This window comes from Acomys minous (assembly GCF_964271855.1).
Source record: "Acomys minous genome assembly, chromosome: 4".
NCBI classification, from domain to species: domain Eukaryota; kingdom Metazoa; phylum Chordata; class Mammalia; order Rodentia; family Muridae; genus Acomys; species Acomys minous.
This window is the reverse complement of record NC_140486.1, coordinates 42,062,538-42,074,708: the sequence shown is the minus strand read 5'-3', so window position 1 is coordinate 42,074,708 and position 12,171 is coordinate 42,062,538. Positions and strand designations below refer to the sequence as shown.

The 12,171-nt window shown below is 39.0% G+C and overlaps 1 protein-coding gene across 2 annotated transcripts in view; it reads left to right on the top strand.

Annotated features, from left to right (window-relative positions):
* The window catches only part of SPINK5 (serine peptidase inhibitor Kazal type 5), a 66,128-nt gene that overhangs the window by 18,427 nt on the left and 35,530 nt on the right, over window positions 1-12,171 (top strand). For both annotated transcript variants that reach the window (XM_084778811.1, XM_084778810.1), the window contains exons 6-11: window positions 2,891-2,954; window positions 3,922-4,049; window positions 5,319-5,385; window positions 8,401-8,528; window positions 9,883-9,970; window positions 11,677-11,804. In XM_084778811.1, coding sequence (XP_084634937.1) covers window positions 2,891-2,954; window positions 3,922-4,049; window positions 5,319-5,385; window positions 8,401-8,528; window positions 9,883-9,970; window positions 11,677-11,804 — 603 coding nt within the window. The remainder of the gene's footprint in view (window positions 1-2,890; window positions 2,955-3,921; window positions 4,050-5,318; window positions 5,386-8,400; window positions 8,529-9,882; window positions 9,971-11,676; window positions 11,805-12,171) is intronic.

Sequence of the window (12,171 nt, the reverse complement as noted above, 5' to 3'; positions counted from 1 at the left end):
TGGTTAAGTGATGGCTTTTCTTTCCTGTAGCATTGATAATTCATCTGCTATGTGTTAATCACCAACAAAGTGTACACTGCTTCTTTCCCTAATTTTGGGGGAAGATGTATATAGTAAAACATTGTGTATGTTACAAAGCACTACTGAGTGCGATTGTTTGGGCACTTATCATGGTCTCTGTGAAGTAAACTGGAAATGCAAATATAAATGTATACACATAAGTAGATTCTATGCACACAGAAGCATATTTATCTATTGCCTCTCATCTATCAATGTGCTAATCTTGGATTATATTCTTTAACACATAGAGTGTCATCATCATCAAATATTATTTAAGTGCTCAGGAAATTAAAATATTTTATAGTATGTAAATGAAAGTTTGAATATTGAACTTCTTTGCCAAATAGATATCACAACTCACTGGACTACATTGTTGCCTGTGTCCTTCCTCCACCCTCAGTGCTTGTTCTGGTTATTAATTTCCATATACAGACAAGATACACATCTGCATTGCAGCCTCTGCTTAGGGCCTTAAACTTGAATGAGCCACACTTTTGTTTCTAGAAACATAATACCCAATGTTTGAGAAGGCAAGTAGGGCAACAGTTACTCTTTGGGATTCTGAACTTTTTCAAAATTCTTTTTTCACAACCATGGGTTCCTCTCTCTTCACTCCTCGTAGCTCCCCCTCCCATACCTCCTTTCTCCCTCAGATTCACTCCCCTCCCCCACAATTTCCTTGTTAGAAAATCTCAGGTCTCCAAGAGACAACTGTGAAGCAGGACAAAACAAGATAGGTTAAGATAAGGCAAAATCCCTCCTATCAAAGCTGCACAAGGCAACCCAATAGGATGAAAAGAGACCCAAGAGCAGGCAAAAGAGTCAGGAATATACCAGCTCCTACTGTTAGGAGTCCCACAAAACCACAGAGCTAACAGTCATAACGTATATGCAGAGGACCTGGTGCAGACCAGTGCAGACTCCATGGTTCTCCTTTCAGTCTCTGTGAGATCATGCAAGCCCTGCTTAGCTGACTTGGTGGGCCATGTTCTGCTAGTGTCCTCAAATCCCTTTGACTCCTTCAGTATCTCCTCCTTTCTTCTGCAGGATTCTTGAGTCTCCAATGGGAAGCAATGGATGGAGACCTGCAATTTAGATTCTCTCTCTCTCTCTCTCTCTCTCTCTCTCTCTCTCTCTCTCTCTCTCTCTCTCTCTCTCTTTCTCTCTCTCTCTATCTATCTATCCCTTCCTCCCTCCCTCCCTCCCTCCCTCCAGAATTTCTGGCTGTGGGTCTCCACACTCATTCTCATATGTTGCCAGTAGACTGGCACTGATCAATGAGTAGAGCAGAATATTATTAGAGATAATTTCACTGAATTTTTAGGCCAGGACTCTGGGGTAGCTATATCTACTCTCTATATCTTAGCCATCCAGGCAGTATAGGGCATGGGTGTCCTCTTGTAGACTGGATGTCAAGTTAAATCAGACATTGATTGGCCACCCCCACAAGTTCTGCACCACAATTGCCCCAGCACATCTTCAGGCAGGACAGATTGTAGGTTAAGGGTTTGTGGCTGGGTTGGTGTCCTGGCTTCTCTTTTTGTAGGCTGCAGACAGAATACCTTTTCACATCAAAGGTATAAGAAGGCAGGGGAGAAGTCTCCAAGCCGACACCAGCTTCACCTCTCTCTGTTCAATGAGCTGAGGGTAAGCTGTCCTCAGTTAGGCATCTCCACTGTTAGTTTTCAGAGTGTGACCCTCTGATCTACCATCAGCCTGGGTTGTTCAGGATCTTCACTGGACCTCGTGTTGTCCTTTCTTCTAATACAGGTCTCACTTTGCAATTAGCCTTTCTAATCTATCCATGAATGTATTTCAGACTGCTCTCAGTAGAATGAGTGAATATTAAAAAAATAGAAAACCCAGGGCAAGTGAGGTGGCCACCAAGCACCCACTTCTTACACCTCGCACCAAGTAAGTAAGAAAGAAAGAAAAAATAAATAATGCAGTACAATTTTGAAATAGAAAAGGGAAATAGGCAAATAAAGAATATTCTAAGTTTCTAAGTCATGCACTTTATAGTACTGCTTTAAACATTTTGAACACTTGATTCTTACTATACCATAAATGAGAGCTACTCTGATCCATTTAATATATTCTTCCAGAATATCATATGACTCGTTATGCTGTTTCCTGTTCTGACTTCTGGAACACACTCCACACAATATTCCAGTTTATTTTCTGACAGGCTCTGTATCCTGAAAATCAGTTTTTCCTGTTATTCTCCCATTCTTAGTTTTGCTTTGCTTTGTGTTTTTATTGATATACACATGCTGACTTATAAGCTGCTTCTATAGAAAGTAGAAATTATTTTGCATTTATGCTGTTTTACATTTTCCATGTAAGTTCTGTTTTCATTATTTTTTAAAGTTCTATCAGATTGAGCATAAGAGTTTATGTCCTTTTGCTAGACAATAAAATATAAGTTAGCATGGGAGAATCTTGCATTGAAAAATATAGATAAGTTCATGTTGAACCTTTTATAAAGATTAACAAGCTGTAATCTGAATAAATTAATTAAATAAAAATTTAAAAACTTAACACTTGCAATCTCAAACAAGGAAATTCTTGGAGATGTACTAAGCATCCTCTACGGGCCTGAAACTTAGCCCTTCAACATGATTCCACTTCTTTGTTATATTGTAAGGTTATATTTTCTTTGTTATATTGTAAAGTTATAAACTAGGCCTTTCACTATGCAAGCTAAGGATAAGAATAAAGTGTAACACCGTTTTCAGGTACAGAAGCCATTAAAATACAATGAAAACATTCATAGGACAGGCAGTTCTCCCTTATTCATTTCTGTGTCTCCTGAACCTTTTGATTCCAGGAGAAGAAAGAACCAAGTTGACATAAAAAGTGAAGGTGAATGTGGCGCCAGCAGTCTAGAGGAGGTAAGGACGTGTGTCAGTGTGGGGTACATGGTGTCAAGGTTGAGCAGCAGCTCCCAACCTTCCTGATGCTGCGACCCTTTAATATGGTTCCTGTGGTGACGCTCAACCATAACATCATTTTGTTGCTACTTTATAGCTATGCTTTTGCTACCATTATGAATCATAATGTACATCTTTGATATGCAGGATACCATGATGCCACAGAGGTGGTGACCCTCAGGTTGAGAACCACTGGGCTTCTCCTCCTTAGGGTGGGATGCTTGGAAGGTGTAATCTGTACTGTATTCAAATTCTGCATCCTTTCTAGTGACATGGAACAAAAAAAAAGCTGAGTTCTTAAAACCAGATCGGTTTATTTTGATAGTAAGAACATTGGGCTTGATTTCTGCTATTAAGAAAACAAATAAATAAAAATGAAAGAAATCACTTGAGGTGTGCATGGGCACAGGAGATCAACCACTGCATCAGAGTTGAAACCTCAGCTTGGACACTCGCTGTTAGCAAGCCTTGAACGAATCACTTAAGAAAATGAGATTTAGACTAAGTTGTAATTTTCTATCTGCGGTTCTGTGAAATGTTGATGTTAGGGAAAGACACGAAGCATCACACACGATACACTTAAATTTCTAGTTGGACACCAGTCCTGATAATTTTCATGGTTTGATGCTGTCTCTGAAGTTGCCAGTCTCCACCAAGGCTTTTAGCGTATGCTGTTTTAAGGATCTCTTTGTCTACATCACCTAGCACATTCTAAACAGGTTGAGAGAAAGGACAGTGATCCATGCCAGTGCTAGCATAATTGTCACTGTTTTTCGAGTACACGCATGAGGAAGTAAATAGTTCTATACTTAAACATGAGCTACATAGACTTGCAAAGCTGTTTCTGCATGACCAACACATTCTCAAAGTGTTGCTGAAAGCATCCAGTCATACCACTGTGTGCCATACTCCTTTCTCTGTTCTTTAGGATGTGTGCAGTGACTTTCGGGCCTATGTGCAAAATGGAAGACTCGGATGTACAAGGGAAAATGATCCAATCCGTGGTCCTGATGGGAGGACACATGGTAATAGGTGTGCCATGTGTGCTGAGCTCTTGTAAGTAGCATCCTCAGGGGAACTAATGAAGATGCCCTTTTTTCCCACCCTGAGTTCCCTAGAGTGATAAAGTCCTCCTCACGATGTGTGTGACCTTTTGTCTTTATAATGTGAGAAAGGCCTAGCTAGAAGATGCCCTTCTTGTCTTTTTCTTCAGTTTACTACACTATTTCTAAAAGAAAAACTTGAACCAGCCTTTAAAAATGTATAATGCCTCAAAAATGCAGGGTTTTATACTATAATACTTTAAAGACTTGGGAGCATAATTTGGAGCAGATAAAGAGAAGGAAGAACAAACGAGTAAACTATACTTTGAAAAAATACTGGATTCATATACAATGCCTTATATGCTATTTTTAAAAAAAATAAAGACTTGGAAGGCACTTAAACATTGAATCATCAAAACTGGTCATGTGACATGCAGTGCTTTCTTTGGGTACATATAGGGACCCTCCCTGAGCAATGACACCTAATTTTAAATAGTGGTAAAAAGCAATAACAAGTATAATGAGGATTAATGAAGATAATATGGTTCCTGGACTCATTCTTAGTAGAAGGTGAGTGTCATTTAAAGGGAGCACTAATGGCTTCACATTTTCTTTAGCTTTTTTCCGGTGTGGCACTTTCCTATCAAGGAGGAATGAGTCCTCACTGTTCAAATGGCTGCATTTTCCGTAGCTTTTCAGCTTTACTTATTTATTTTTTTATGTCCTGATGAAAAAGAGGACTCTGCCTTTTGTAAATTGATTTCCTGAAGGATGAACCTGAGACATGAAGATGAGGTTACAGTTGGGTCACAGATGAGGTTCGGATGCTCGGTTCAGATTTATCTTTTAGGAATAGCCCTGCTTCGATGTGAAGGCAAGCCAGCATCTTACACGGCTTCAAAAGTTGCACAGAAGGGTGTGTGTGGCAACACCTGAAAGGCTCGGCTTGGTTTCACCCTTGTCATAGCATTGTTTCAAGGCTCTTGGTTCTGCCTGTTAGAGGGAATTTTCCTCGCAATCTTCTGTTTGTCACTCAAGGTGGCACACCCATCTGGCTCTGCAGAACAAAGCTTCTAATTGACTGGCAGTGAGTCAGTTTCACACCCTTCCTTATCGTTGGCAATGTCTTGGTCTCTAGCATTCAAGACAGGGAAGTGCTTGTCTCCTGCTAGTGGATCAGCTTCAACAGGTTGTTGTAAAGGCTAGGAAAGAGTTTAATGCTTAGAACAGGGTGGACGCTGAAAATATGACTTGGACCATGTGGACTCTGTTTCCTTGACAGTTTAAAAGAAGCTCAAGAAAATGCCACACGTGACAGAGAAAGCAGAATTCGGAGAGATGCTGAGAAGGTAACGCAATATCACTGGGTAGCAGTTCGGCCTGCATTCATGGACAAAAATCACACTGGCGCCCCTGAAGGAACACAATAACATCATTGTCCCATACTATTACATGTAGTTTTTTTTTTTCATTTATCAAGATAGAGTTTCTCTATGTATCCTTGGCTTTCCTGAACTCTCTCTGTAGACCAGGCTGTCCTGGAACTCACAGATAACCGCATGCCTCTGCCTCCCAGAGTGCTAGAATTACAGGGGTATGCCACCATGCCCAGGATTACCTGTATTTCATATTACTTAAAATTCCTTAAATATACTAGTTCTAGTGTCCTTATCAGTAGAGTCATCTGAAACCACCTTTCATATCTAAGGTTCAAAACATATCATTCCTATCCTTGCTTTTCTTTCCCTCACAAATTAAAGAGAAAAAGACATTTTATGCACACAAAATTCTCTTGGGTTCCTTTCCATTTGTTATTTTTTTTCAGGTTTACTTACAAAGAAATGAGTTGCATGGTGGCTTCTTCATATTTTTGTACTATTTATATATGTGTATGTATATATGTACTATTATATATATGTACTAATAGTACATATATTCATATATATAGTACTATTATGATTTGGTTTTGGTCATTTGGCCCATTTCTATCAGCCTTCTCTCACATGGTGAGCCCAGTTGCTTTGAAAACATTTTTAAACATCAGCATTGTATAAACTAGACAGGAACATTTCTAAATCAGTCTCTTAGGTAGTGTATCTAACGGTACTTTATTCTAAACCTCTGTTAGTAGAATTGGAGGTATTCACTTTTCCATGTGTCCATTTTACTCTGTAAGGCCCTTCTTTAAAATATTCTTACTTCTTCTTAAGTGAAGGCCTCCAATATTGAGATGGGAGCTTTAAATATTCTTAAAATTAAATTTTGTCATGGTTATTGGATGCTATAAAATTTCAGTTTATTACAAGAATTTCTTTCTTATTTTGAAGTAAGTAATGCAGCCTTGGCTTCTTAAAGCACTAGGTTACTAAGCCCTTATTTCAGTGAGAAGAATAAAAGTAACTTAGCCAAAAGGCTGGTCTTCTGTTAGGAAGCAAAGACACCTGGATTTTGGTCTCCATCCAGTCATGCTGAGTATATTGAGAATGAGCAAAATATCTCTTTCATGGGCTTGAATATTCATGTCAAGAAAATGAGGACATTGGATAAAAGATTTCAATCTTACCCTCTTGTTGTACTGTGTTTTCACCTCCAATGCTCTTTCAAACTAATACAGACACACAGTTTGTGAATTGTAAGGTGACACTTTCCTATGGGAGAGAAAGACTCACTTTTTGGTAATCAAGTGTTGACTTTCCCCTTATTATTCTATATAATAAGTGGGTCAAGGTGGCACATGCCTGTAATCCCAGTACTCGGGGATGTAGAGGCAGGCAGATTTCTGTGAGTTCAAGGCCATCCTGGTCTACAAAACTAGTCCAGGACAGTCAAGACTACACAGAGAAACTCTCTTGAGAACAAAACAAAACAATTATATATAATGAAACAAAATTTTCAAACTCAATTGAGTACTCTGAGTTTACATTTGAAGAAACAAAATACCCACGATCCTCCACAGACAATTCAACACCATCAAGGATGGACAATGAAGCCTTTTGTGGGATTTGTATATTTCAGCCTGACACTCTGGGCTAGCCTATCATATGTCCCATCTATTACATGTAAACGGGGCTGTTTTCCAGCAGGCCCCACGCACGCCAGCTTCTTCCTCTTGGTGACTAGGGTCATTAGACACCACTGGGCTGAGCAGGACTGCTTCTCAATGATGGCTCAATGTGTGCCCTGTAATTAACCTGTCAGTAGGTTGCTCACAAAAGTGCTTCTTCAGAATCTTCTTGGATGAGTCACAGGCTTTAGACTGAAATTAACATTATTGCTGTTCTGGAAATCATGAAGCATTGCTTTTTATGACCATGTTATGATTATTAGGTGTCTGCTTTCTACTTCTTACTCCAAGTTAGTTATCCAGAAAGTGTAGGACCTGCCTACTCCTCAACTCAAAACTAGGATCTTCTTATTTATAATGCAGAAAGGTTTCTGTTTTAAAAACATCTTGGGAATAAATTTTAACTTCAAATACAGAGCAAAATACCTATCTAGAAAAGTCTCACTGTATGGGTAGTAACACCAAGGTTCCAAAGGTCCAGGGCCTCATGACTCCTGCTCTCCTCTTGCTGCGTATATTGTCTTTGCTGAAGTGGAAAGATTAATGTCACACAGTTGATGGTTGTTTTTGCAGATTCAGCTGCAGTAAGCCAATGTATGTTTGTTCATATAGAGGTCCTCAAGCCTAGTAGTGTGTGTGTGTGTGTGTGTGTGTGTGTGTGTGTGTGTGTGTGTGTACTTTATTTTTTACTAAATACTAGAATTTAAAGGCCAGAACCAAATTATCAAGAAGCCTGGCACCAAATCTCTGTAACTTTTAAAAATAAATTTTAATAATGTCTAGATAAGTATAGTTTGCGTAGGTCAGGAGGAAGGGGGTTACATTCACTCTCTCTAAGGTTTTTCATCTACAAAGTCAGAAATGAATATAGCCAGGATAAGTGGAGTGCATATGATGGCTGGGTACCACCCTGCTCCCGTCTTTTTCCACATGAGATCACATTGGCCCATAACAAGTAGCATTAAAACAATTATTCCCATAAGCTCAATATTTTCATGATGTTGGTCTTATGTAGGAATATCATGAATACCCTTTTCCTCTTGAGTATCTGAAATAGCTTTTAGGACATGCTTGCTAAGCCTTACTGTTTCTTCAGCTCCTTCAACAACTGCACCACACGGATGCTAGTGTGCCAAGTAACATGGTAAAACCACAGAGCTTAGGTAACTCTCACTCAGATATTGTTTGTGCTTACTATCATTCCATGATTCTGGGATTATGAATCTAGTATGATAAGTGCCGTGATTAAAGACTGGAAAATGACAAATGCAATTGCTTGGGTTTCCCCCCTCCCCCAAAGGAACTTTGCAAGGAATTTGAAAACCAAGTGAGAAGTGGAAGACTTTTTTGTACCCGGGAAAGTGACCCAATCCGTGGCCCTGATGGAAAGATTCATGGGAACAAGTGTGCCCTGTGTGCGGACATATTGTGAGTAGATGATGCACGCTGATAGGTGGGTGACAGCAACCGTGAGTGAGGCTCTTGCCACTGTCGTGCATTTGAACAGATTAATGTGCCCTGAAAAACATAAGTCCATCTAGTAAGTGGCATGTGTTTCAGTAAAAGCTAAATTCAGTTTCCCATTGGAAAGCAGGCTTACAACAGCCTCCATGACACTTGTGAGTCCTATGCCTTTGTGAAATTTTAATGAACTAGTCACAGAACAAAATGAGGAAAGACTATCTTCCATAATTAACTCATTGTGGCACAGTTGATAGGAAATGTTCAAAGTTCTTTTCATTCATGCTATCATCTGGCAATACACGTCAGAGATAAGGGCTGAGCCTGTGACGCAAATCAGACAAGCCTCGCTATACCGTCAGACCCTTTGAGTAAGAAACTTGTGTTTTGCTGTTTGCTCTTTTTGAGATGAGTCACACACTGAAGCCCAGGCTAGACTATAACTTATTACCTAGATCAGATTACTTTCAAACCTGTGGCAAGCCTCCAGCCTTAGCCTCCAAAATGCCTGGCTTACCAGTGTAAGCATTTGCATTGAACTGAATTCCCACAAACTCTTCCTGTGTGTTGTCCTAATGCAAGCGTCTCTGGATTTCAGTCAGATAATGTCCCTTCTTCTTGTAGATTGTATGGTAAGATTGTCTTCCTCGGATAAAGCCTCCAGCATCCTAGTTGAAAATCAATCTTCATAATCCTTAGTTATGGTCTTTCATAACCATCATCACAATTGGCAATTATATAATTATTTCTATGGTCATTAATTGACTATTACTGTTGTCTCCAAGGCTATAAATTCTGTGAGGAGAATGCGGAGGTTTATATCATTTTCTAATGTCCTACCAGGCTGAGGGCATTGTTGGTCCAAAAAGCAGGTAGTAGCTGAATGATGAGTGAGGGAGTAAATGTGTACATGAGGAAGGCGTGGCTTATCTTAAGCTTAGATCTACCAACGCAGCGACATATGGGTCTGTGCACACGTAGCTACATACTTCAAAGCAGAATAAAAACTACTCAGTAAGGAAAAAATCAGCAATAAAAACACTGGCAAATAGAAAGCCTATTTCTATTTAGAGTCTGGAATGTCTCTTTCAGACAGTATGAATTAAAATGAGAAGATTTAAAAGAAAGATAGCATGACATTTATGTACATAAGTATGTATTGTGTGCACATATGTATGTATACACATGCAAAATGAAAGGGCCTTCCCGGAAATAGGAGGTGTTTAAAAGCATCGGGAAAACATACATGCTCCACCTGTGCCTAATGAATATTATGCAACATGAAGATTCAAAACGTATCTCTTCATTTTTTTTTCTTCAGCATGAGACATTTTACAGAAGAAAAGAGTAAAGCAGAGACAAAACAGAAAGATGCTGAAGAACGGGCTAAAGCTAAAACGGAAATTGAGGTGAGGATTGGCTAACCGACCTAGCTGTGACTCTCATGCACTGTGATGTGTGCAAGCATAGCATTTCAAATGCACTCTCAATATTGGCTAATATTAGCCTCAATACTGAAAACATGATTATAGCTATTGTTCTACACTTAGGACAAAATTACAACATTAAAATTTCTGAATCCGTTTGGAGGAAAACACTTGGTCATATTAGTAAATTAATTACACATTCTTAAGTCTATCTGTGCTAGATAGTTTTATATCAAATCTGACACAATTTAGAGGCATTTGGGGAAAGGGGATCTCAATTGAGAAAATTCCTCCACCACATTGGCTGTGGCCAAGTTTATGGGGCTTGTTCTATATTGATGCGAGGAGGCTCAGCTCTTCTATAAATGGTGCTACCTTGGGTCCCGTGTACCATAAGAAACTAATCTGTGGAAGCCACAGGGCACTACCTCATAAGAAGGCCGTCGCATCAGGTCCTGCCAGGAATCCCTTCCCCGACTTCCTTCAGTGGTGGGATATGACCTGAGAGCCGTAAACTGAAGTAAATCCTTTGCTCCCCAAGTTGTTCTTGGTTATGGTGCATCATCATCATAGATTACAGTTATACAAAGCGAAGCACTACGTGAGGATGCCGTCCATCTCTGTGTAACTGACCACTTAGTTCAATTTTCGCCTTGTGTTTTGCTCTTAAAACTAGATTACCAAATTCTTCTAACATTCCCATTTAAGTGTATTTGAACTGGTTTTTTTAAATTTATTTTTCACTTATAATCTCTCCCTACATTCCTTTCTTCCTCCCTTCCTCCCCCATTCTCTTTTAATAATCTAATTAATTTCATTAAATTTAATCTCTATTCAGCCAAATCCCCACAGACCTGGTTGTCAGTGACAAAGATTTGATTCTGTTATCCTTTATTATAAATATTAGTTGTGCTCCCATTTCTCAAGTATAAGCCTAAAGTCCCCTCAATGTTTGTGCATTATGACTGGTTTTCAAAGCCACCTTTTTAAAAATCGCTTTCAAAATCTTTCTCTCTTACTCAGCCAATTCTTAAATGCCACATTCATTGAAATATTAGATTTTCTCAAGAATATATGCTAGCCACTGCCTCTATGGCTATGACAATGGCAATTTCTTTTGGAAGATTTTTTTGCCATATAATTTTTCTGAATATAACCTCAGAATAGAACTCAATGAAAAGTTCTTGGAACTTCAAAAATCACTCTTTTTAAAAATATATTTTATTAATTTATTCATATTACATTTCAGTTGCTATCCCATCCCTTGTATCCTCCCATTCCTCCCTCCCTCCCATTTTCCCCTTACTCCCCTCCCCTATGACTGTGACTGACGGGGACCTCCTCCCCCTACATCTTTTCTTTGTGCTAACATGTACTTAATTCAGACCCATCTATACCCCTTAAATTTGTATGTGACAATTTTTTATTCATCTTGATTGTCTAGCAAAGAAAACTAAAACATATTCATATAGATAACTATAAATGTATTTGTTGAATTGTGTAACTATGAACACACGAATTACATAAGAACAAGGATAGAGTTATAATGTTTTTAATAGTCCTAAATCTTTAAAGTATTGTTGCTCACCTTTGATTCCCCTTGCTCAGTTTTATTTATGAGCAATGCTGAGAGTTACAGATGTACAACATAGTCTTGCACCTAAAACACTGCACTTTTCCTTGTTCAGAAACGCTGTAGTGAATTCAAGGATCGTGCAAAGAATGGAACGCTTTTCTGTACCAGAGAAAACGACCCTATTCGTGGTCTGGATGGAAAAACACATGGCAACTTGTGTTCCATGTGCCAAGCTTTCTTGTGAGTATGGAGTTTTGAGGTGACAAAAAAGAAGACTTTACACATGACCTAGTAGGGTTCGCTTTGTTTCATTTGTGGGGGAAACTGACTCAAAATAATTAAGGCAGTTGAGTAAGCTACAGGGACAATGTTAGTAGTACAGAGCTAGTACAGAGCTGGTGGTTAGTGCTTCGAATGACTTGCTTTAATATGCCTTGTTTTCTATGATTTTTCCATTTCTTGAATCTGCAGCCTTGTTACAAAATGAACCTGTATAAATATCTGAAGTTCCATGCATGAGCATATAGGCATCTCTGACATGGTTAGAGTCCAGCACTAGGACTGAAAAGAGTTAAGTTGCTCACAAGCAAACCTACTATACACAACC